The 26,965-nt window shown below is 44.7% G+C and overlaps 1 protein-coding gene across 1 annotated transcript in view; it reads right to left on the bottom strand.

Moving 5' to 3' along the window:
• The window catches only part of MAT1A (methionine adenosyltransferase 1A), a 108,576-nt gene that overhangs the window by 38,394 nt on the left and 43,217 nt on the right, over positions 1-26,965 (bottom strand). Inside the window, exons 2-4 of the mRNA XM_073685984.1 lie at positions 10,803-10,880; positions 9,785-9,907; positions 9,578-9,690 (exon numbers count right to left, since the gene is read on the bottom strand). Coding sequence (XP_073542085.1) covers positions 9,578-9,690; positions 9,785-9,907; positions 10,803-10,880 — 314 coding nt within the window. The remainder of the gene's footprint in view (positions 1-9,577; positions 9,691-9,784; positions 9,908-10,802; positions 10,881-26,965) is intronic.

Below are 26,965 nucleotides of genomic sequence, written 5' to 3'. Positions count from 1 at the left end.
TTCCCTGTCCTCACTAAGAGGACGACTGTACATGTTCCCCTCCTCCTCATTATCACCCAATCTGCGTTGAGATGAGATGAGGCTGAGCTGTGTAGTATCACCCTGCATAGTTCCTTGCTCCACCTGCAATGCCTCCTCTTTAATTGTGAGCACCGAGCGTTTCAGTAGACAGAGAAGCGAGATGGTGACGCTAATTATGGCGTCATCGCCGCGCACCATTTTGGTGGATTCCTCAAAGTTTTGGAGGACGGCACTGATGTCAGACATCCATGTCCACTCAGCAGATCTTATATAGTAAAAAAGAAGAGAGAATAAGTAGGTGTGTAATGTATCAAAGAATTTTTTTCTAGATCTTAACCCAATAGTGAGCCTATGAAACAATGTTTGTGGACCAACGAAGTAAACATTGAATAGAAAACAAGAGAAACACACTTCTCAATAAAGTCCAATTAATCAATGAAAAAATAGTATTTTATTTAATTCTCATAGAAAAGGGGATGGATAACAAACACAGGGATAAATAAAAACATTGCTATAGAGGGGCACCAGAGAGGAGTGTGATATATAATGATTGAAAGAATACAAAATAAAGAGACACAAAATACAAAGTAGAGACATAAAATGTGAAATATCCATCAATGTGAGCTGATATATAGTTAATGGAAGATTAATTAAATGTATTATTTGCTAAAGGTCACTGCTCCCTGCTGATTCTCCTGGATCTCTCTGCAGCATTTGACACTGTGGATCACCAGCTCCTCCTCACTATGCTCCGCTCTATAGGCCTCAAGGAAACCGTTCTCTCCTGGTTCTCCTCCTACCTCTCTGACCGCTCCTTCACTGTATCTTTTGCCAGCTCCTCTTCCTCTCCTCGTCCCCTTACTAACGGAGTTCCGCAGGGCTCAGTCCTAGGCCCCCTCCTCTTCTCTCTATACACTGCCCCTATTGGACAAACAATCAGCAGATTTGGGTTCCAGTATCATCTCTATGCTGACGACACCCAATTATACAATTCTTCCCCTGACATCACCCCTACCGTAATACAAAATACCAAGGATTGTTTGTCTGCTGTGTCTAGCATCATGTCCTCCCTCTATCTCTCCAAAACTGAACTTCTTGTGTTTCCCCCCTCTACTAACCTAACTCTACCTAACATCAAAATTACCTTGGAGGGGTCAAACATAACTCCCAAGCAGCACGCCCGCTGCCTTGCAGTCATATTCGACACTAACCTTTCCTTAACTCCCTATATCCGATCACTTACTCGCTCTTGTCACCTGCATCTTAAAAACATCTCCAGAATCTGATCTTTTCTCACTTTGGAAACTGCTAAAACTCTTACTGTCACTCTTATTCAATCTCGTCTGGACTACTGCAACTCTCTTCTGATCGGTCTCCCTCTTACCAAAATTTCCCCTCTCCAATCTGTCCTGAATGCGGCAGCCAGGGTCGTATTTCTGTCCAGCCGCTTCACCGATGCCTCCACCTTGTGCCAGTCATTACACTGGTTACCCATTCGCTACAGGGTCCAATATAAACTCATTGCTCTCACCCACAAAGCTCTCCACAGTTCTGCACCACCTTATATCTCCTCTCTCATCTCAGTCTATCGTCCTACACGTGCCCTCCGTTCCACAAATGACCTAAGACTAACATTCCCCATAATCCGAACCTCGCACCTCCGTCTCCAAGACTTCTCTCGTGCTGCACTAGTTCTCTGGAATGCTCTACCCCAGACGATCCGATTGATGCCTAGCCCCGATGTCTTCAAGCGCGCTTTAAAAACCCATCTCTTTAAACAAGCCTACCTTCTCAAATACCCTGTAAACTAACTTTCCCCTGTTCCCTCCTAAATACTATTCAGAATCTGCCCCCTACTGTTCATCTGTTTCTACACCCTCCATGCACACGATAACTGCACTCGGTAATTGAGTATTGCACTTGAACATGCAGGCTGATGACCGGATCATACAGCTTTATATGATAATCCGACTTATTATTATTGCCTGACCTGAAATAACAAGCACTTTCCATCTATTGTGTCCCCCCATTTCCTTGTAGAATGTAAGCTTGCGAGCAGGGACCTCACTCCTGATGTAACTGTTAAACTGTCTCACCTTGTATTGAATTTATTGTTTGTACATGTCCCCGCTTAATTGTAAAGTGCTGCGGAATATGTTGGCGCTATATAAATAAAAATTATTATTATTATTATAAAGTGCAAGTGCCTAGGAGCATATCAGAATAGCACTATAGCACTAAAGTGTATACCAAAAAAACTCCAAAGAGAGATATTTATAAACAGACAAATCACTATTCCATGCTTAGGGACAGGTAATCATATCACAAAGTGACAAATATCTGGGAGAGCCCAAACTTAAGAAAAACCAGCAAAAAAGGGCAGCAGTGTTTACCTGCCCCGATCTTCAAAGCCAAATGCACTACCAGGGTGCAGCAGACCCACATAAAGAAGGAGGATACACAGATGCAAAATACTGATGAGACAATCACTCACAACCTACCATTTCATGGAGGGGGTGACTGCTTAGTATTAGAATTGCACAAAGATAGGCTTGTATAGGGTGCTGTTCACACTAGGGTAGTGCACAGTATCCGGCTTACAGCCTATTAGTTACGCCCATACTATTCGACTAGGCGGGCTGCCCGGTACTATCCAAGTGCACCCCCTGGGAACAGACACGCTAGTTTACAATGCCCGCACTGATGGACCTGGGTGCATTCTTCTTAGTGTGGTTTTTGCTGTGAGTGTTTAGAGTAGGATTCGTAAGCATGAGGACCCTTGACGCGGGTTACGAGCTTTCGTATTTTGGTCAAAATATCAACTAATACCTCATATATTATATATATGTAATTTTGCTCACTTTTATTCCAGGGTGCACCCAGGCCCATCAGTGCGGGCATTGTAAACTAGGGTGTCTGTTCCCAGTACATATAAGGGTGTGGCCACCTTTTGTCTGAGCTGAAAGGTTCATTCTGCCTCTCAGGTCTATGCTTCTACTAGGGGTTCAGTCTCTCTGCCCTTATCCATATGAATGTCACTTGACAAATGGTAAGGTTTTAATATTAGAGTTAGGACTGTCCCATAAGGGTTACCGTGACGTGGTGGGATGGCTTTTACATTATTTTGATCAAAATTATGTTAACTAAATACCCTTTATTATTTATTATTATTTTTGCATTGTGCGATTTATCCATTTACTTCCAGTTATTTGGGTATTTTGCTTGCCTTTGGTTTTTCTCTGTCTAGTGGCCTTATGTGAACATGCATTTACATTTTACATGCACATCAATTTACATTTCAGTTCAGACTCCCAGGTTTTTTCTTTGTAATTTAGTGTGCTTTAGTACATATAAGGGTGTGGCCGCCCTTTGTCTGAGCTGAAAGGTTCATTCTGCCTCTCAGGTCTATGCTTCTACTAGAGGTTCAGTCTTTCTGCCCTTATCCATATGAATGTCACTTGACAAATGGTAAGGTTTTAATATTAGAGTTAGGACTGTCCCATAAGGGTTACCGTGACGTGGTGGGATGGCTTTTACATTATTTTGATCAAAATTATGTTAACTAAATACCTTTTATTATTTATTATTATTTTTGCATTGTGCGATTTATCCATTTACTTCCAGTTATTTGGGTATTTTGCTTGTCTTTGGTTTTTCATTGTAAACTAGGGTGTCTGTTCCCAGGGGGTGCACTTGGATAGTACCAGTCGAATAGTATGAGCGTAACTAATAGGCTGTAAGCCGGATACTGTGCACTACCCTAGTGTGAACAGCACCCTATACAAGCCTATCTTTGTGCAATTCTAATACTAAGCAGTCACCCCTCCATGAAATGGTAGGTTGTGAGTGATTGTCTCATCAGTATTTTGCACCTGTGTATCCGCCATCTTTATGTGGGTCTGCTGCATCCTGGTAGTGCATTTGGCTTTGAAGATCTGGGCAGGTAAACACTGCTGCCCTTTTTTGCTGGTTTTTCTTGAATTTTGGGGGGAATTTTAATTCTTCTTAGTGTGGTTTTTGCTGTGAGTGTTGAGAGCCCAAACTGGCAGCCAAAACACTGATGTATGTAACAAATACTCACGTCCACTATGGATACTGACACACTCCTCAATGGCGCACATCCCGACAAGCGATTACCTGTCCCTAAGGATGGAATAACAATTTGTCTATTTATAAATATCTCTCTTTGGCGCTTTTTTGGTATACACTTTTCTTGTATCCATCTACCACTATTCTATGTGATTTAGCCATTGGCATTAACTTACAGATGAGACCACATAGGTCATAGTGCTATTCTGATACTCCCCTTAGCACTTGCACTTTAGCAAATAATACATTTAATTAATTTTCCATTTGCTATATAGCAGCTCACTTTGATGGATATTTCACATTTTATGTCTCTACTTTGTATTTTGTGTCTTTATTTTGTATTCTTTCAATCATTATATATCACACTCCTCTCTGGTTCCCCTTTATCGCAATGTTTTTATTTATCCCTGTGTTTGTTATTCATCCCCTTTTCTATGAGAATTAAATAAAATACTATAATTTCATTGATTAATTGGACTTTATTGCAAAGTGTGTTTCAACAGCTCTTATGTGCGGAGGCTGACCTGAATTCCAATGAGCGTATTGAAACTGGTACTCAACAACTGCACTCTGCTGCTCACAAATCCTTCCCAACATCTGCAACATTGATTTCTAATGTGTGGTGACATCGCACAACTGTCGGTGAGCTTGAAGCTGCAAACATTGCTGAAGCACTGCCAGGGTGGTGGAAGCTGTAGCTGACTTTCTGAAATGGGCACACACGCGTTGTACTTTCACAAGTAGCTGTGGCAGATCTGGGAGGTTTTGAGAAACCACTGAACCACTAAGTTAAGCACATTTAGTGCTCTCTCATTACTAATGTGTACCCCTGTATGGAGAACAATATCAGCATCAAAGAATTAAAAGATTAAATATAGCCTGCTTTACATCCCACGGTACTAAGAAAACCAATTTTGATTATATATGGTTATTCCCTGTGACAACAATATCTGCACCAAAGAATTAATTTCACTAGAGTAGAACTAGTATAATGGTGACCTACAACACCCAGCATATGGAGACTCAACCAGGAGTATTCACATTTCAAAAAATTAGGGTCTAAAAACACTATTTCCGTGGCTGACAAATTGGAGATGGTGGAGTTAAGTCTCTTAGCTTTGTCATGTGTAGGAGGAAGCAATCCTTTACGTGACCACAACTATGGGACCGAGGGCTGGCTGTATTGCTGAGAGAGGGCGGAGTACGGTGAACCGGACAAACTGCTGGACCGTGAGTGAGGTGCAGGAGGAGATGTTACAGTGGATTGAGAAACATGTGGTGTGCTCAGTGAAAAAAACACAGCAGGCATGTCCGCTTCCGTTACAGCTGACGGGCTCTCACTGGAGCAGGCATACAACCAATGGTTCTGCGGTTGGAGACCTGCATGACAATACTTGGCATGGTAACAGAGAAGGAGGAAGAAGCGGCAGATGTATTTGATGGGGTGGCTCATGGTTTTTTATTGAAAACCAAATTTTGAGTTTATCATGTTTGTGTACCCCTGTGTGGAGAACAATATCTGCACCAAAAATTTATTTCACTAGAGTATAACTATTATAATGGAGACCAAAACCTCTTCCACTACAGCCAACCCTGCAGATGGAGACCCAACCAGAAGTGTTCACATTAAAAAAATTAGGGCTTGACACCACCGAAGTGCCATCAATTTCAGTAGATTAGAAGTAGTAGAATGGGGATAGACACCTCTTCTACTACAGCCAACCCAGTAGATGGAGACCCAATCGGGATTCTCCACATTTACAAAAATTAGTGGCAGACACCAGAGAAGTGGCATCAATTTCACTACAGTAGAAATAGGAGAATTAGGAATGACACCTCTTATACTACAGCCAACACAGCAGATGGAGACTCATTCAGGAGAGCACCATCCTCTCCAGTCATTCACCATGTGGCAGACTTGTACTCTGTTGTGCTGGAGCACAAGCTGGTCTAAAAAATGTGTGAAATTACTCACAGAAATTGCTTCTGCCACTTACACTACTACTGCTGCTAATATTTTGGCGTTGATGAATTGACGTGCCGGAGGTTGGAAGTGTAGAGCTGCGATGCACTCTGAATGCCTCACTGTTGTCTTGGGGAAAACCTATCTTAAGGTTGTGTAAGAGCAAGTTTTGATTCTCCAGCATTTAGTGTGGATGAGGCCTGTATAACAAACGAGATATTCTCCAAACTATTTCAAACTGAGATATCCCTTGCTGTATAACGTTAGGAACAGAATAAAGTATTTTTTTACAGTGGATGAGGCCTGTATAACATAGAATATATGCTCCGAGATAATTCAAACGCAGATCTAGCCTGCTGTATCATATTAGTAACAGCAAAAATTTGATTTTTTTACTCTGCATAAGCTCTGCATACAGCTGAATCTCACCGCCACAAAAGGACTAGTTGTCTTATGGCAGACTCTATTACGTTTGTCACAGAAAAAAATATTTTTTAGATTCTGGCTAGCAACAGAAAAAAAATATTTTTTACTCTGAAAACAGCTTAAGTTCAACGCCACTAAAGTACTAGGTGGCTTATATCAGAGTGTATTACTTTTGCGACAAAAAAAAAATTTTTTGGACTCTGCCTAGCAACAGAATTTTTTTTTTTTACTGTGCATACAGCTGAATTTCACTCCCCAAAAAATAACAAGGTGGGCTACTATAGCTTGTGCTATCATATTAGCAAATTAAAAAAAAGATTTTTGTGCTCTGTACTTAGGAGCTCTGCATACAGCTGAATTTCAACCCCGCAAAATGAAAAAATGGGCTACTAGGGCTTACTTGCTTGCTGTTTCACATTAGCAAGTGAAAAAATAGATTGAAGGAATACTCGTGCATAGAGCACAATACAAGCAGTGCACAACACAGTTCTATGATATGGGCTCTGCTGTTTTTGTCTGAATCTCAGTAATAGCACAAGAAAAAAAATCTGCTGCAAGGTCAATTTCACATGCACACAGGAGACTAGTTATCTAAACTATCTGAATTCCAAACAACCGCCTATCTATCTAGCTAAAATCTCTCATAACACAGGAGCAGGGTGCAGCAACAGCGTCTGTGACCAGTGACATGCATAAAATGGCGCTCAGTGAACATCGCCGCTCTTTATATAGAGAGGACATGTGATTTCAGCAGCCAATGGCAGAAGCCCTTGTGTCTGGACAGTGTAGATGCTTCCTGCGCTCTGATTGGCTAGATGTGATTTGTACACTTAAAGTTACTGAAAAAAAAAAGATTACAAGCACGCCACTCCTCTGAGCTCTTCTGAGACCTCCCCAGCCCCTTCCCCCATCAAGCACGCTCATCATACACAGGCAGTATACTAGCAAAACTATTAAAAACACTGTAGTTGCACCGCAATAATTTTCCTGCACTCCTTCGCCGAATGTTACCCATTTTTGCCGATTTTAAGTAAAAATGCTTGCGTTTCCAATCACAAATCCAAAAGTGCCATATTCGTGTCGAATTTAACATTTAAGATCGGATTTCGAACATATTCGCTCATCACTAATTGAGACGTCAAACGCAGAGGGAGAATGATGGCGGAGGGAACGTCAACTGATTGCTCCTTCTTTCATCACTGCTTTCTACTGTATCAGCATACAGCATTGTGGACCAAATACGCTCATGTTGTGCGCCAGAATTTGACATATGTGGTCTAGAGGAAAGAAAATTGTCAGGTATTTTTTACTGCAAGAGCATTGAAACTATGTAACTTTCTACCCCAGCATGTTTTTAATATTACTTTTCTGAAGGAGGCACAGAACTATAGGTCAATCTTGATTTTTTACCTTATCAATGATATAACTATCTGAGCATTTCAGGACTAATACCTTTTGTATTTTTGCATTAATACAAAAATATTTTGGGATAGGTGCATGTTTTTTTTTGCTTGTTTGTTTATTTTTTACATTTTTAAACATTTATTTTAGGGGACAATCTACCATGTATTTTTTTCTGTTTTTCAATGTTGTGACATGTAAGGGGGTGGGGAGTCGAAGATGAGATTCATCAAAATTCTACGGCACTTGTGATCAAATGTCACCATCTACTGAGCAAGCTGAGTAAGGTAGAACCGAAAGATGGAGGAAGCAATTCTGGGGGGACGAATTTGAAGAGCGCACTGGGTCAGGTGGTAGCCGTGGCACAGTTATCAAATATAAAAGGGCGGAGCAGCAAGGCGAGAAGGCAATTGGCACCAACCAGTGAGAGTGTAACGATGTGTGAACGGTGGAACTCAGAGGCAGAGCGACCGAGGAGTGGCTGGGGACGGAGAACAGCGGGACATCGTGGGTCAAGCATTGAAGTCCAGACTACGCTGGTCAAGACCCAAAGCCCAGGCTGCGCCGTTTAAGACCCGAAAGCCAGATTACGCCGGTCAAGACCCAGTATATAGATGCCGCAGGTCAAGCACCGAAAGTCGAACTCTGAACATCGTACAGAGCCTGACGTCTGCCATGGTGACCAGGAGACACTAGTGAACCAAGTCGTTACTTTCAGCGTAGACGCACGTTACAGGGTGTGGGCCAGTGCCATGCAATGGAAGGGACCAGGCCGGTCAGGGTGAGGAGCACACAGAGTATTAAGTGACTTATGGCTTAGCGGGAAAGACTGGTGACCCCCGTTAATGCCTGCTTGAAGGATTATTATAGTGATGGGCCTATAGTTGCAAGTGCTGCCCATGAAAATTAGAGCAGAAGGACATTAAAGATAGATAGACAGAATAGACAATAAGATATTTAAACTGTTGAATTTTGTTATCGCCATTACTGCTAATATTGAGTGATTTGATACCCTATCAAGGTGTCTTTAAAGAGGACCTTTCACTTGATTATATTTTTATTTAAACTGAGGATCTCCAAGCAATTGGAGAAAGTACATAGTTCCCATTAAAAATCTAGGTAAAGTTCATTTGTAAAGGGGTTTTCTGGGCTTCAGCTTCACTCTGTGACTGTAGACTAGTAAATGCTGACAGTGTGTATTATGCACACTGTCAGCATAACTCTCTATTGAGAGGGTGGTCACTTGAAAACAAGTAAATAATTTTCATACTTGCAGTCATATGCTGACTAGTTCTGATCCGTTTCTCTAAATGTTCTGTTGAGTGAATCGAAGAAAATTCCTCTCTATTGATTCATCTCTATTGCCACATCGAAAGAGCAAGCACATTGAAAGAAGGTAATCTAGTTGTCATGTGCCTTCCAGCATACAAATTACAAACTGGTGCTCATGTAAGTGTCCTTTGGATGTGGCAAAAGACAGAAATACTGACAGTGTGAATAATGCACACTTAAGCATTCTGCAGAGTAACTGCAGAAATTTAGCGTGCGCCCAGATAATCGCTATGAATACCTCAAAACTTTGATGCACATTTACAGTACATCAAGATGCCGGAATGGTTTTTATATAAAAAAGAATCTTTCTATTACATAGAATTGACACTCTTGTAGCAGACTTACCTGATCCCCAGCTCCAACATCTTCCTCTTTTCGGTCTAAATGAACACCTTGTGCAATATCAGGAGATTGTTGTTCTAGAGCTACAAGAACATTACAGGTTTTGTAGTCGAAACCTGCATCAAGAACAGAAATATACAATGAGGATCCAATTAGATATGGTTAGTAATACTCAATTTAAGCTAAATATACTTTGAGAGGTGAACGCACCTTTTTCGGAATCATCATAACCAATGTACTTGATAGTATCACGAACCACCTTCTGGTAATCCACAACCGCTCGGGATGTTATTTCTCCACAAAGAAGAACCATGCCAGTTTTACAAACTGTTTCTGGAAGATAAGCGCTTCTCTTTAATGAAACCATTCATTGTCGTATGTTATACCTTTCATTGTCGTTGGTATAACAAGACCATTGAAACAGTTGGCATCATTCATACATTTAGCACAATAGGAGCCAGTGCTCAGAAAGTCTCACTCCATCCACCTGTCATTTTAGACGCAAAAGCTTTCCGTCATGTCATGTGCGTGTACGGTGCAGCTTGGCATAGGGGCTATGAAGGCATTGGTAGATCATCTGCATCTGGTGAGACATCCACTTTCAGAAGACAACTGGCAGAGCAATGAGCTAATGGCATAGGGGCATGCTGCTGGCATCCTCCACAAATAGTTGACTTTGCTAGAAAAAACTACAGGTAGCCAGGCATTTCTCCTGTAGTAGCAGCTGAATGACTGCCATGTGGTATTGCATGGAAGCCATTCAGATGAACGGCCATCAAGATCATATAAGGACAGCTTGAGTCTGCCAGAATGGGAGTCACTTTTAGAGCTGTTGAACTCTCGGATCTAGTTCACCGAGGTGGGACTTGGGGCATTTGTCATTACAATAGGCAAGATGGTTGCCATTCAAAGCAAGTTGATATTGAGCTAAACTAGGTACAGCACTGGTTCAGACAAAGCTTTAGGTTCCTGTTTGGGGAGGTCTCTATAAAATGTCCTAGTACTTAGATTACACGAAACATAAATTTTCAAACATAATGTGTAAAACAAATCATTCCATGTGTAATATTGCTATTTCATATTTTTTTCCTATTTGCTTGAATTTGTTCCATCCCTTCCAAATATTCAAGAATAAATCTGTACTAAAAGGTCCCTGCAGCCAATCACTGCAAAGAGTTCATAACTGACCTGTTATCACACAGCTAAGATTGTGAATCTGTGTCCTTACCACATGCAACCTTGGCATCTGGATCTTGTTGTAAATGGGCATCGAGAACAGCATCACTTATCTGATCACAGATCTTGTCTGCAAGAAGAGAATGTTATAGTGAGCCTTTAAATAATTTGATTTCTAATCGAACATGCTATCCTTGCTCCTTGTGGGGCAGACCCCTTTGATTACACTGTTTTGATATCTTAGACAGACATATAATACAAAAAGACTCACATATGAGTGTCATACTCCTATAGACTTAAAAGTGTTATACCAAGCTTGGAAGTTATCATCTATCTGATCACTGGCCGTCCAACCACTGAAACCCCACAGAACCCGTCAAGGTTGAGCATGCAATCCTGTGCTCCATTTATTATCGATCAGACCACTGGAAATAGCCGAGTTGCTTTGACGGGTCTGCCTCGGCTTGGCTGGACTTCATCACCTTCTTCTAGGGCCGCTGCCCTTCGCTCTGCTTCATGTTGGGTTTTATATGATCCATGACATGATATGTCTAGGTCTATTTGAGGCCCACTAGGACGCACACCCGTGTCTTGGTATTAAAACTCATAGTTCTGTGTTCTGTTTGTTTGCTATTCTCCTCTATCAGCTCCAGGTCTACATGTGCCTTCTAACCCTGCATACCTGCTGCCTTTGTTGCTTCGAACTTGCCTGCATCCTCTCTGCACCTGTCCTACTGTGATCTCCAGGTTTCCAAGTCCTGGCTCCATGCGTGCCTTCCTGCCTGCTACACCAACGCCTGGGGTCTGTGTGCCCACCTGGACCTGAGGCTTAGAGGATCCACCTCACATGGTGAGCCTAAGGCCACGACCCCATATCAGTATATGGTCAGTATTCGGTCTGTATTTTTTCTCAGGAGTGAAAGCCAAAACCAGGTGAGGAACAATCAAAGAAAAGGCATAAGAGAAACAAGTCACCAATTCTGCATTTATCATTCACTCCTGGTTTTGGCTCCCACTCCTGAGAAAAAATACTGACCGAATACTGACCAAATACTGATAGTGGGGCCGTGGCATAATAGCTGTACTCGGCAGGTCTCTCACACTTCTATTAAGAATGAATAATGTTTAGGTGTGCATGCTTGACATCGGCTACATTCTATTTTTTGTGCACTCCTTCACTAATAATGGGGGAGTCTGTTCCAAAATCCAGATCAAAGTAGTGCAAGTGTAAAAACGTTCATGAGAATTATTGTATTGATTTGCATTGGTCCATTTGCTGTCTGTATAGTACCTATTGTGCTAACGGACAGAACACGGATGTTTAATACATTAGTCTGAACGAGCCCTAGTGAATATGTCTTTATCTCCTATCATAACAGGAGAGATTAGTGCTGCAAAAAGTTGATTCAGGTGTCTTCTTTCCCTAGAGTACTAGAAACTATTGCCAGCTTCTAACACATGGAAAGTTTCTATGAAAGAGATGGAGAACTAGATCTATTTTTAAACCCATCTCATTTTACAAAACCTCCGGTGTCAACTACTCATCACACAGTTCATACTATACGCTAAAACACTCTTGTGCTGGAGCTTGTGCTCCAGTAAACAGAAGAATCAAGTGACGGCACGTTTTTCTATTTAAATATATCTGAGAATATGGCCACACAATCCATTTTTTTTCAGCAAACTTGCACATTTTTTTTACCCCTTAAACAAACAAAAAAAACAAAACTATACTGTCCGTCTTTCATAACTGACCTGGGAAATCACATTGGCAGGTAGTTTGTACCGCACAATGTACACCATAGAAAGAACAACAAAAAATATGGAATCAGAAATGAATAACATTTATTTCTCCATTTCACACCACTCCAATTTTCTTTCTTGTTTTCCAGTACATTATATGGTAAAATGAATGGTGTCATTCAAAATTTCAACTTGTTTCGCATAGAACAAACCCTCATATGTCTATGACAATAATGGAAAAATAGAAAAGTTAAGATTCTTGGATGATGTGGGGTGGTAACAGAAGTGCAAAAATGAGAAATTGCCCCGTTGTGAAGGGGTTAATGTCAAAGTGAAACAAATCTCTAAAAAAGTAGCACAGCTACTGGAGGGACCTGGGACTATATTGATGTCTATCCATAGATTAGTAATACCATCACTCACTGCAAGGTGATACAATCTGACCGAAATGTCATGTTTTTGGGTTGCCTAACAATAAACAGTACAGCTATACCTTGCAATCTAAAAAAGAATGTCAAGTACTTTCCACTATGGTGTAAGGGGTAGGATCCTACTGGAGTGCCTTTTTCCCTTTTCTACTTGCCTGAGGGCAATATGAGGAGTAAAAAGTGTCTTTGTTGTAAACTTTGCAGATGAGTCCTGGTTGGAGAAGTCGTCATGTCAGTCTGGGCCAGATGGAAAAGATTTGAAAAGTGAATGACTCCATTAGAAAGAGTGTAAGCTATTAGTGAGCATCTGTAACTGTACTGTAATCACTTGTATAGTTTGCACGTCTGGTATTTACCACTGTGGGGTCATGTATGTGTAACACAGGTGCCGGAATGCAATGCACAGAGACCACTAGGCGACAACAGTCAGGGGTTGATATATAGTGGTGGCCAAAAGTATTAGCACCAATCCTGTCAGATAATACTCAGTTTCTTCCTGAAAATGGTTGCAATCGCAAATTTCTTTGGTATTATTATCTTCATTTAATTTGCTTGCAAGGAAAAAATACAAAAGAGAATGAAGCAAAAATCAAATCATTGATCATTTCACACAAAACTCCAAAAATGGGCCAGACAAAAGTATTGGCACCCTCAGCCTAATACTTGGTTGCACAACCTTTAGCCAAAATAACTGCGAACAACCGCTTCCAGTAACCATCAATGAGTTTCTTACAATGCTCTGCTGGACTTGTAGACCATTCTTCTTTTTCAAACTGCTCCAGGTCCCTGATATTTGAAGGATGCCTTCTCCAAACTGCCATTTTGAGATCTCTCCACTGGTGTTCTATGGGATTCACGTCTGGACTCATTGCTGGCCACCTTAGAAGTCTCTCAAACCATTTTATAGTGCTTTTGGAAGTGTGTTTTGGGTCATTGTCCTGCTGGAAGACCCATGACCTCTGAGGGAGACCCAGCTTTCTCACACTGGGCCCTACATTATGCTGCAAAATTTGTTGGTAGTCTTCAGACTTCATAATGCCATGCACACGGTCAAGCATTCCAGTGCCAGAGGCAGCAAAGCAACCCCAAAACATCAGGGAACCTCCGCCATGTTTGACTGTAGGGACAGTAGGCATTGTAGGCAGTAGGACTGTAGGCATTATTTGAATGCCTCTTTTTTTTTCCTGTACACTCTATGTTGATGCTTTTTCCCAAAAAGCTCTACTTTTGTCTCATCTGACCAGAGAACATTCTTCCAAAACATTTTAGGCTTTCTCAGGTAAGTTTTGGCAAACTCCAGCCTGGCTTTTTTATGTCTCGGGGTAAGAAGTGGGGTCTTCCTGGGTATCCTACCATACAGTCCCTTTTCATTCAGACGCCGACGGATAGTACGGGTTGACACTGTTGTACCCTCGGACTGCAGGGCAGCTTGAACTTGTTTGGCTATTAGTCGAGGTTCTTTATCCACCATCCGCACAATCTTGCGTTGAAATCTCTCGTCAATTTTTCTTTTCCTTCCACATCTAGGGAGGTTAGGCACAGTGCCATGGGCTTTAAACTTCTTGATGACACTGCGCAAGGAAGACACAGGAGCATTCAGGTCTTTGGAGATGGACTTGTAGCCTTGAGATTGCTCATGCTTCCTCACAATTTGGTTTCTCAAATCCTCAGACAGTTCTTTGGTCTTCTTTCTTTTCTCCATGCTCAATGGGGTACACACAAGGACACAGGACAGAGGTTGAGTCAACTTTAATCCATGTTAACTGGCTGCAAGTGTGATTTAGTTATTGCCAACACCTGTTCGGTGCCACAGGTAAGTTACAGGTGCTGTTAATTAGACGAATTAGAGAAGCATCACATGATTTTTCAAACAGTGCCAATACTTTTGCCCACCCCCTTTTTTAGGTTTGGTGTGGAATTATATCCAATTTGGCTTTAGGACAATTCTTTTTGTGTTTTTTCATTGAAGACAAATTAAATGAAGATAATAATACCAAAGAATTTGTGATTGCACTCATTTTCAGGAAGAAACTGAGTATTATCTGACAGAATTGCAGGGGTGCCAATACTTTTGGCCACCACTGTAACCACTTTATATGTATAACAATTATTTTAAAGGAGTTAGTAAACAATGGAATTAACAATAACTTGGAAAAACTATAAGAGGTATTTTCAGTAATGAACAGTAAAGTTCTTTACAACAATGTGATGCACCCAGTCGTGGGAGCCACCACGTGAGTTCTTTTTCTATGTATTTGACCCTAGCGGGGGTCACTGGTTCTTCCCGCTAGGATGCAAGTCTCTTCTGGATAAAGTCAATCAGATCCCGTTTAGCCTCCCACACACCAACCGGACCCCCTCCCAACCTGAAGTCCTAATCCCAACTGTCCCCGGTACCGTAGGTGGAAGTTGGAAGTGACGGCCATGCTCACTTGCGCGGTTCCTCCGCTACTGATGGCGCGCCTCTCCTGTCACAGTCTTCTCCCAGCTCTTCTCAGCTTGACCGTCGATGATAGTTTTTCAGGCTTAGGGTAAGGGGATTCAGACCTCATCTCTTGACAAGCGACGTCGGGTTCCTGATTCTGACTAACTTGTGCTTATCAGGCAGTGTCCGGCTGAGGCTGTTGCGCTGGGCTCTGTGGTACCACTAGAGCACGTCTGCTCCACTCTGCAGCCTGGCGCCACATCTCCCTGTGGCTTGGTGCGCTGGACTTTTATATCCAGGAAATCCTTCCTGGAGGTCACCTGATCAGGTCCTGCATCTGAATTTTCTCCCCCTTCAACTCTCCTAGCACAAGTTGGTTCCACTTGATTTCACCTGGCCAGCAGATGGTAATCTCTCCTCACCACTGACACATCCTGCAAGAGTTCTCCTGACGGTTCATTGCCTTCTGCTACATATGTACTGTAGGTGTTTGTATAGTCTTTTTATTCAGTATGGTTGTCAGCTCATGTTCTGCCTATACTCAGTATGATTAGGGTGTGCATTGTAGCTGTGAACATGTGCTACCTGGGTGGGGGGCACACTCAGATGTGTTCTGCCACTGCCCCCTTTACTGAACCCCTGACTATGACTCTGCTAGAAAGTGATGTACATTGATTTAACCTATTAAACACAAAATAACTGGGCGTATATTAACCCAATTTATAACTAAATTATCTCTTTTATCAGAAATATAGAAAAGTGGTAAAATGCATACTGGCTGCTAATAGTACAAATACTGAATAATGATTTAGGCAGGATTACGTCAACATGCTGTTTAATTTTTTTCAGATAAAAAAAATCCCCACGGTTCCATATACTACATACTGTACACTAGGTCTGGACTTGCTTGATGGCATTTAGAAGGACAAATATGAGAGCATTTCCTTCTATTAAGTGACAAGAAACACAGGGGAAAGTGCTTACTTCTGTGAATTTCACAAACTGTATGGCCTTCACTCTCCATGCTAATTCCTACACTTTATATTTGCTTTTTGATGCAGATTTCAGATAGTTTACATTTTTTGACAAGAAGCCAACATGCAAGACCTTTATGTGCAGTAGTAGAAGGCAATGCAAGCCAAAAAATATACATTCCAGGGCACAGAGTCCATTCAGGTTATCATACACAGCGCATAACGTCTTACAACATACTACAATTACCTGTGAGCATCAGGGCCAGTAATATAACCTTCATTTACTGTACAAGCTCCAGTCATTATTGCAGATAGAACTTGTTAGAAATGAAATAAACTAATGCCACTGCATTCTTCTAGTTCTGTGTCTGCATTTGTTTTCATCAATGAAGCCCTTTATAAATTGTTCAAAGAAATCAGTTTTTATTTCTATGAATCCACAAGCAGCCAAATGTACAGTTAGTTCTTTGGATTGTTAGCAAAGCAGATGGTTTGTACAGATACATGATAGGACCATTTAAGGTGTTGTCAGCGGCTACATATTATTTATGAAAGGGCATTTTAAAAATAAATAAATTACTCTCATCCTCGGCGATTTCCTGCAGCTCCCTTTCTGACTGTTCCCCGCTGCTCTTAGCTTCCTGGCCTCGGCACACTGTAAATGGCTGGGACGGGGCAACGTTGCAGCCAGTGATTGGCTGAATGAGTTTTTTTCTGCCATTTTTTGTGTGTCACAATGGAACCAGAAAGTAAAGCATAGCGGAGAACAGTTACAGCAAACCTGTCCCTTTGGACAGCATGGTATAGAGAAGGGCAATCTGAGTAGAATTTTGTTGGAACACATTCAGTATAACTTATATTTTATTTGTTGACATCCTGGTTACTGTATGTATACGAGTCCAATGGGCGGTCCTACTAGTGACTGACAGCTGTCTGCATGCATGTTATACAGGGAAGACTGTCAATCACTGAGTAGGACGGTCGGACCACCTACTCAACTCATATACACGCAAACACCAGGGATTTCAATGAATAAAATACAAGTGTTAATGAAACTTTTCCCACACACTTGTATATCAATCTGAGCAGCTCCTCTTGCTCTATATCATCCTGTCTGCAGATCAGATACCATTTTCAACATGACAGGTTCACTTTAGAGAAAAAGAAAGGGCGTTCCGGGGAATAGGTAAGGATAAGTATAATTTATTTTATCTTTATTTTTTTAAACCACTCTGAGCCATTTAAAAAAAATGATATCTACTTGACAACCGCTGTAGTCACTGGAGGAAGGAGAGCCATTGTTTACATCCATGGAGTTTTTGACAAGTAGACCTAGCTCTAGGCTTTAGCTAAGGCTCTGTTCACATGTCCATTTATTTTTTTCCATCTGTCTCTTCCATTTAGAACAAACAAATAAAGCAAATAAATAGAATTTTCATCGTGTGCATTTCTGTGTCAAAGGGAAGAAGGACCCCACTTGCTTATATGGGGTCCTCTGCTTTCCATTTGTTGTTTATTTTCAAAATGTTAAAAAAAACTTCTGCATAAAGGATTTTTTTTTCCATTATAAAGATAAACTACAAATGGAAAGCAAATGACCCTATATAAATCAATGGGGCCCCTCTGCTTGCATTTGACACAGGAAAGAAAGGCCAGGGAGCCTCATATGGCATACAGGCCACATGACAAGACAGAAGGGGGGAGTGAAGGGGTTAAAGGATTTGAAAAGTTGATCAGGGATACGTGTGGGGGGTTTTGATTGGAGAGGAGGAGATGGGGGCAGAAGTAAGAGGAGATATAATGAAGTGAGGGGGTCAGTTACCTCCTCTTGCTTCCTGGAACGCAGCTGGACACATCCTGGACACAGACTGGGTAGCCATATCTGACCTTGCGTCCTTATTGGAGCTGGTGCGGACTGCTACAGTGATTCATGGGGCAGATCTGGTGCAGGAAAAGCTTAGGTTGGTCTATGCCCCCACATCTGGAGAAGAAACCAGCCAGCTTGTGCCCGCAGTGCAGGCTCGCCGGTCCCGGCCGCAGGAGCGCTGCTCGCCAGCAGGTGAGATACAGAGTAGGAGATGCTCCAGGGGTACCTCTGGGGCCAGGGGAGCAGTGCGGGTCTGCAGTTCCTTCTCCAGTCCCCAGGAGGAACCCTCGCCAGATCTGCGGCCTACCGGAAGTGGCCGTGCCCGCGGCACAGACTACTTCCGGTTTGCGGCCTGCCAGGCCCCGGACCAGTATGGCGGTGACCCCCAGTGACGTGCCAGCTGGGGGTTATACCCAGTGGGGAGACAGTCCCGTGGAGCCCCCCTGCGGTCAACAGGGGGGCTGCGATCATCATCAGGTGGACGGCTTGTTGGGGAGCAGAGGACATCAGCGATGGCCCCGGTGACATTCAGGGGCCGAACCTGGCATTTGAGGGAGTGGGGGGAGCCTTCCTGCAGGGAAGATTGCAGCCTGCTGTGTAACAGCGCAGCAGGGCTATAGATGGCACAGGCGCTGCAGCAGGTGATCATAACAGTGGATGTGTGGCGCCCCTGAGGGTTCGGTCGCCACAGAGGTATTGCATCTCAGCCAGAGGTGTGGTATCTCACTCTCAGGTAATGAAGGAGTACAGCTCAGGACCCTAACACCTGCATCCAACACACCACTCCAGGCCAGCAGGAGGGGCAAGATGCCTCCCACGTAATTGCGGAGTCCCTTCCCTGGCTGGAGTGGGGGGGGGGAACTAGTAAAGGGGAACCATGTAGTGAGTGTGGGTGGAGGACGTAGTTAAAGGGAGCACATAGAAGAAAGATATAAAATGGGAAACCATCTTGGAGAGTGGAGTTCAGTCAGAGGAGGAAAGTGACAGGAGCAGAGGCTCTGTACGAGCTCTGCTCCAGAGGTGGGCCTGGACAGTGAGGCCCAAGTCTAAGAGGAGAAGGAGAGAAGAGAGGAGAGGGAGCGGAGAGGCTCCAGGAAGGGAAGAAGGGACCCTAGGGGTACGGGCTGTGCAGAAGGCCACCCGTATGCCCGCATCTACTGGGAGGTGGAGAGTAGTGTTGAGCCACCCCCGTAGTGTTCGAGTTCGGTTCGGTTCGTCGAACACCCGTGTGTTCGCCGAACTGTTCGTCGAACTGTTCGTCGAACACCTTCGAACACCGTTAAAACCAATGGCAGGCAAACAAAAACACATAGAAACACATAGAAAACACCTTCAAAGGTGTCCAAAAGCTGACAAACTGCTCAGAAGACATAACTAACACATGGAAAAGTGACAAGTACATATAGTCATGCGAAAATAAAAGAGGTGGAGGAGTAAAAGGAGGGGGAGACACAGATATAGGCATGTCATGCCCTTCTAAAATCCAAAAAGTGAGAAGCTGACACGGCCAGTCCGCTCCTGCCCGTGCCACCTCCGTGTCGCCGGGTTTGTGCCAGAGCCGCGGTGAACCCTGACGGCCAGCCCCCCTCTCCCAATACTGGTGCCTGTCCGCTGGTGGGTCGAGCGAGCCCCCCTGTGGTGGAGGCAGCTCTAAGCTTTTTAATTAAAATTGTCTCTCTAATTTGAATGAATACACTTTAAATCCATTTACAAGGATCTATTGGAGGGCAAGTCTCATGCCAGCAGCCGCGGTAATTCCAGCTCCAGTAGCGTCCACTAAAGCTGCTGCAGTTAAAAAGCTTTTATAAGGATCGAGCTCGGCTGTCCACCGCAAGGCATCCTACTGCCAGTCCCAGCCCCTATGCCTTGGGGTGCCTCCTGATGCTCTTCACTAAGTATCCCATGGTCCCGAAGCATTTCCTTTGAAAAAATTAAGTGTCTAAACTACAGGTGGTGCAGCTTGCTTAACAGCCGGGATAATCCGCTTACTAGCAGACACTGCTACTAGGCACAAAGTATTTCCTGGGCTAGATGCAGTTAAAAATTTGTAATTAGATACTCTCGTTGGATGCTGAGAAAGCATTCCATAGAGTCTCCTGGCACGCCATATATGATTCTCTTAAAAAGCTTGGGGTAGGGGTCTAGGGGACCCTTTTATAGCCAAAATCACGGCCCTGTATCGCAATACGTCACCTAGGCTGAAGATAAATGGAACTGTAGCACCCTGAGGGCTCGGTTGCTAAAGACGTATTGCACCTCACCCAGAGGTGTGATATCTCACTCTCAGGTAAGGATGGAGTGTGGATCAGGACCCGACACCTGCATGCATTACACCACATTGCCGTGGGACAGGGCGACCAATATGCCCCTGAGATGGGCACGACAGTCCCTGTCCCTGGCTGGAGTGGGGGGAGGGAACACTGAGGAAGGGGAACCCTGTAGTGCAGGAGCAGGGAGGAAGCAGTTCCTGGGTGCATTGAGAAGGGAGTATAAAAGGTGGGCACCATCTTAGTTCAGTGCAGAGAAGTCTGAGCAGAAGTGGCAGGGAGCAGGGGCTCTGCATGAGCTCTGCTCCGGAGGCGGGCCTAGTAACAGAGGCCCAGGCCTGGAAGAGGGAGAAGGAAGGAAGAGGAGCGGAGAAGGCTCCAGGAACGAGGAATGAAGGGATCCCAGGGGTGCGGACGGGCGAGTCGCCACCGCACGCCCGAATCCACCTGCGTGGAGGGGTCAGGCCAAAGGGGGAGACCGGTCCCCGAACTAGTGGAGGCAGGAAACGACCCTCAGCTAGAAACCGGAGGCTCTGACATTTTATGTGGCGCAGCCCCTCGCTACACCCGCTAGGAAGGCACCACATAGGGTCAGGGAAACTGGCGCCAAGTTTACCAAGAGGAGGCCCGAGGCAGCCGGACAGAAGTGTTGGTAAGAAAGGCCAGACAAAGGACACACAAAGGGGGTCCTGTGAAGTGCTCCAAAGTTATCTGGGAGTTGTCTGAGCCCCTCACCTGGTGAGCACAGTACGACGTGGGCAGCCGTTACCTGCAGACGTGGTCTGGATAATAAGAACTGTGAGTAAAGGCCCTGAACTGCATCACTGACTCCGTGTCGTTACTGCTGCTGCCCTGCACCATCACCCCCATCCTCCGCATACACTGCCCTGAGGCTATACTCCTCCCGTGGGGAGTTATGCTACGCTCTGCTGCACCCACAACACCAGCCTCAGTGGTCTGCCCTGTAGCGGCGGTTCACTCTGACCGCAATCCACGGGTGGCGTAGTCGGACATTTAAACATGAAAACCACATAAATAGTTCCGCCACTGGTTTGACCGCCCTGAGCCACGGAACTGGGTCGCCGCCGCGAAGACTACAACCACCAGCATCCACCAAAAAGGGTCCGGCTCCGGGTGTCCCAAGGCCCAGGGGGTGCGTCAGAACATTTTCATCACCTTTCACAATCACCAATGGGACAAGGCAGTGATGTCCTCTGTCCCCTCTCTTATACATCCTAGTGACGGAGCACCTGCTCTCATCAATTCGCCATAACCCCAATATTAGGTGGATTGAGGTGGGAGGCACCGAGTACAAGTGCTCTCTATTTGCTGATGATGTCCTAGTATATATCACTCAATCACATATATCCATCCATGCTGTTATGGCTGAAATAGATCACTTTGTTACATGGTCAAATTTTAAAATCAATGCAGCGAAGTCTGAGGCCCTCGATGTCTCCCTCCCCAAATCCATATAGGATTCCATCCAGTCCAACTTTCCCTTTGCCTGGCCCTCACAGGGTATCAAATACTTAGGAATTCCTATTCATAGAGACCTCTCCCATCTATGTTATCTTAATTTTGGGCCCTTTATTGAACAACTCCATACAGACCACGGTTGGCAAGTTAGAACTGTAAGATTCACTACGTGAACCACTGGTGTTTTGTGGAAAAGCACATGTACACTGCGTTCCAAATTATTATACAAAAAGTGTTTAGGAGTGATAAGGGAAGAATTTGTTTGTTTGTCAGTTAAACTCATTGATGGTGATGTGTGTCAGGGCTCTTTATATCACTGTAAGCAATTGCAGACACCTGTGCTAATTAGTTTGGCAGGTGTGTCCAATGAAAGGCAAGACTACTTAAGAAGGCTCTCTCACATTATTAAGCAGCCTACATTTTCTGCCAAAATGGGAAAGAAAAAGGATGTGTCGGCTGCTGAGAAGCAACAAATTGTGGAGTGTTTAGGTCAAGGCATGACTACAATCAACATTGTGCGATGATCAGGATGAAGTGTCTTGGCAATCAAGAAGTATGTAGCTGATTCACAGTACACACGTGTGCATGCTGATAAGGGCAAATTGAGGACTCTTTCCTACAGGCAATTACGTCAGATTGAAAGAGCAGCGGCAAAAAAGCCTTGTCATAGCAGCAGACAAGTTTTTGAAGCTGCTTGTGCCTCCAACGTCCCCCGAACAACAAGATGCAGGGTCCTTCAGAGGTTTGCAGCTGTGCATGCGCCATCCTGTCGACCTCCTCTATCCACTTCACACAAGCAGAAACGGCTCCAGTGGGCCAAACATTACATGAAGACTGATTTCAAAACTGTTTTGTTCACGGATGAGTGCCGTGCAGCGCTCGATGGTCCAGATGGATGGAGTGGAGGATGGCTGGTTGATGGACACCCCACGCAAACACGGCTACAGCGCCAACAAGGAGGAGGTGGAGTAATGTTTTGGGCTGGAATCATGGGGAGAGAGATTGTCGGCCCCTTTAGGATCCCTGAAGGCGCTAAAGATGAACTCCATAATGTATGTGGATTTTCTCAAACAGCACTTCCTGCCATGGTTCAAGAAGAAGAACCGTGTATTTCACAGCAAGATCATTTTTCTGCATGATAATGCACCATCTCATGCTGCACATAAAACATCTGCATCTCTGGCTGATATGGGCATAAAAGGGGACAAACTTATGGTGTGACCCCCATACTCCCCTGACCTCTACCCCATTCAGAACCTTTGGAGCATCATTAAAAGGAGTGTCTATGATGGCGGGAGGCAGTTCACATCTAAGCAACAGCTCTGGGAGGGTATTCTGTCCTCATGCAAAACAATTGAAGCAGAAACCATCCAAAACCTGACAAATTCAATGGACGAGAGAGTCCAGAAGCTCCTTTCGAACAAGGGGTCCTATGTGAAAATGTAACATCACCTAGAATAAAGTTTTGAGTTGAAAACTGTTTGATTTCAGTTTCTAACAACCTGCTAATGCTTATAATTTCAAAAATGACCATTTTTTGGTCTTTATTAAAATGAAAAGGTTGATCGAAAAGTTTGGGGGATCTAAGAGTGTGGCAACCCAGTAGTCATGATTACTTCGAATTCTGACAATATGAGGGTCATGCTGCAGGTAGTGCAGCAAGAAGGCACTTATGTGCCTTGCGCATCTCGGAGCCCCAAAATTATTTTCCGGGCTAGATGCAGCTAAAAATTATTTTTAATTTTAAATCTGGTGAAGCTTTAGTATAGATGGCCTAATAGGATCAGTGCTGCACACTGCTACAAAGCCCAAATTATTTTCCAGTCAAGATACAGATAAACATGATTAGTAATTTGAAAGCTTAAAACGGTTGGTAGGGTGATTTTAACCAATCATCAAGCTTTTACTCTCCCCAGGATGACACAGGGGTAGAAAAGTCGTTTCGGATCCATGATTTGTTCATCTTTATGAACGTGAGTCTGTCTACATTATCAGTGGAGAGCCGCGTGCGCTTATCTGTCAGCACACCACCAGCAGCGCTGAACAAACGTTCAGACAGAACGCTGGCTGCGGGGCATGACAAGATCTCCAAGGCGTAAGTGGCTAGCTCCGGCCATTTATCCAGATTGGAAGCCCAAAAAGAGCAAGGGTCCAGTGACACAGTCGTGGCTTCAATGTTTACTTGGAGATACTCCTGTACCATCGTCTCTAGGCGTTGACTATGTGTCAGACTTCTTGTCTCCTGTGGCCTTGCAAAGGATGGGCTAAAAAAGTGGTGAAATGATTCCGCAAAATTGATGTTACCAGCAGATACTGTGGTTCTGTTACGGTTTGAGTGCTGAACACTTGACGGTCCCACGGTTGGCAAGTTGGAACTGTGAGATTCACTACGTGCACCACTGGTATTTTGTGGAAAAGCACATGTAAGATTCTGCAACAGTCTCTGCTGATACTCCTGCATGCGTGCATCCCTTTCTATGGCAGGAATAATTTCTGCAAATTTACTTTTGTACCGGGGATCTAACAGTGTGGCAACCCAGTAGTCAGGATTATTTCTAATTCTCACAATTCGAGGGTCATGTTGCAGGTAGTGCAGCAAGAAGGCACTCATGTGTGTTGCGCATCCAGGAGCACCAAGTCCCTGTTGTGTTGGTGGCGAGGTAACAATCATGCTTCCTTCCTCTGTCCTCTCCCCCCAACCTCGCACAACAGAAATGTGATCAAGGTCTCCCTCATCTGATGAGTCTTCCATCAGTTCGTCCTCCACTTCTTCCTGGGCTCCTGCACCTTCCTCACTAGTTTGGCTGCTACCATGCGCCCTGGTAAAACCATCTCCCCCACCCTCACATGCCTGCCGCCTTGGTGCTGCCGACCGTCTGGACCTTGCAGATGTTAGCCCTTCCGCATACAACTCCTCCTCCTCTACTTCCTCCACCTCCTCTTGTGCCACCACCTGACTCCGAATTCTGTTTAACATGTGCTCCAGCATGTAAATCACCGGAATAGTCATGCTGATAATGGCATCGTCAGCACTAAACATCTTCGTCGCCATTTCAAAACTGTGCAGAAGGGTGCATAGGTCCCTGATCTGAGACCACTCCTCCAGCGTGATTTGCCCCACCTCTGAATCTCGTTGGCCCAGGCTATACGTCAGAACGTATTGCACCAGGGCTTGTCGGTGCTGCCACAGTCGCTGCAACATGTGCAGAGTTGAATTCCACCGGGTAGGCACATCGCATTTTAGCCGGTGAAGTGGCAGGCCCAACGACTTCTGTAGAGATGTAAGTCGCTGAGCTGCGGGATGCGAACGGCGGAAGTGAGCACACAGCGACCGTGCCCTCTGCAGAAGGCCATCTAGTCTGGGATAGTGGGCTAAAAATTGCTGGACAACCAGGTTCAACACGTGAGCCATACAAGGCACGTGTGTGACATTGCCCCGGCGAAGGGCCGCACCCAGGTTTGCAGCATTGTCGCACACGGCCTTCCCTGGTTTCAGGTCCAGTGGAGACAACCATTCATGAAATTGGTTCTCCAGAGCTGACCACAACTCCTCAGCTGTGTGACTCACATTTCCCAGACATTTCAATGTAAAAACCGCCTGATGACGTTGAGCCCTACTGCCAGCATAGTAAGGAGGTGTGCAGGATCCCTTCTGCGCAGTTAGAAAGCTTGTGGCATGACCAGACAGGCTTTGGGTGCAGGTGGAAGACCGAGAGGAGGTTGAGGAGGCAGAAGCAGTGGTGGAACTTTGACATAAAGAGGATTGACGCACAACTCGTGGGGACGGCAAGACTTGGACAGCAGCCCCTTGTCCTGCTGTCACCATAGTTACCCAGTGCCCAGTCAGCGACATGTAACGCCCCTGTCCATGCCTACTCGTCCAAGTGTCTGTGGTGAAATGCACCCTGTCACACACAGAGTTTCTCAAAGAAGCGGTGATGTTGTGTGCGACATGCTGGTGGAGCGCAGGCACACCTTTCTTTGAGAAGTAGTGCCGACTGGGCATCTGGTACTGGGGCACTGCGACGGACATAAGGTCTCGAAAATCCTCTGTGTCCACCAGGCGGAAAGGCAGCATTTCTGTAGCCAAGAGCTTGCAGATGGTGAAATTCAACCTCTTAGCTTTCTCATGGCTAGGAGGAAATGGTCTTTTACTTGTCCACATCTGAGGGACCGAGGGCTGGCTATTGTGCTTAGACGGGGTTGATAAGGGTGTCCCCGGCAAACTGCCGGTCTGTGAGGAAGATGCAGGCGGACATGTTAGGTTGCCTTGATCCAAAGGTGGTGCTATCGATGTCGGACAGCGCTCAAGACCAGCTGGTGTTACTACCTCCAAAGAAAATGATGACCTGCCAATCACGCTGGCTGTTGCGGGTAAAGAGGTGGCAGGTCTGCGCCCCAAAACAGGTGTGACTGGTGTCCCCCCAGTCACAGAGGATGAAGAGGCCGCGGATGCACAAGATATGGCAGACGGTGGTTGGCCCGGCCGGCTAGACCGCATTGTAGCACACTGAGCTTCCCACTGCAACTTATGCTTCATGTCCATGTGCCGGTTCATGCATGAAGTACTCAAACTATGTATTTTTTGGCCTCTACTTAGCTTTTGCTGACAAATGTTACAGATAACACGAGTTGGGTCATCTTTATCGATCTGAAAAAATGCCCAGGCTATGCAAGGCTTAGCACCCATGCGACCTGAAGAGCCACCACGACTTGTGGTGAGAGGCAGAGTTGTGTTTGAGGATGCAGTTGTTGACGTGCTTCCAGTACTACGTCTCTGTCCAGGAAGGCGCAACCTGACCTCGTCGTCACTAGCATCTTCCTCCACCTCCTCTGCTGACCTCATCTCTTGGCTGACTGTGGGTTGACAGTAAGTGGGATCTCCGACCTCATCATCATCACCCTGTGCGTTATCACACCCGTCGTCCTCAGAGCCAACCTGTTCCTGCCCTGACAAAAAACTAAAGTTGTCGCTCCAATCAGGTATTTGAGTCTTATCATCGTCTTCCTCATTGTCTCCACCAACAGGAGT

Source organism: Phyllobates terribilis, unplaced genomic scaffold (genome assembly GCF_046119375.1).
Source record: "Phyllobates terribilis strain yellow unplaced genomic scaffold, ASM4611937v1 Scaffold_5__5_contigs__length_657084704, whole genome shotgun sequence".
Taxonomy (NCBI): Eukaryota; Metazoa; Chordata; class Amphibia; order Anura; family Dendrobatidae; genus Phyllobates; species Phyllobates terribilis.
This window is presented reverse-complemented; position numbering and strand designations above follow the sequence as displayed.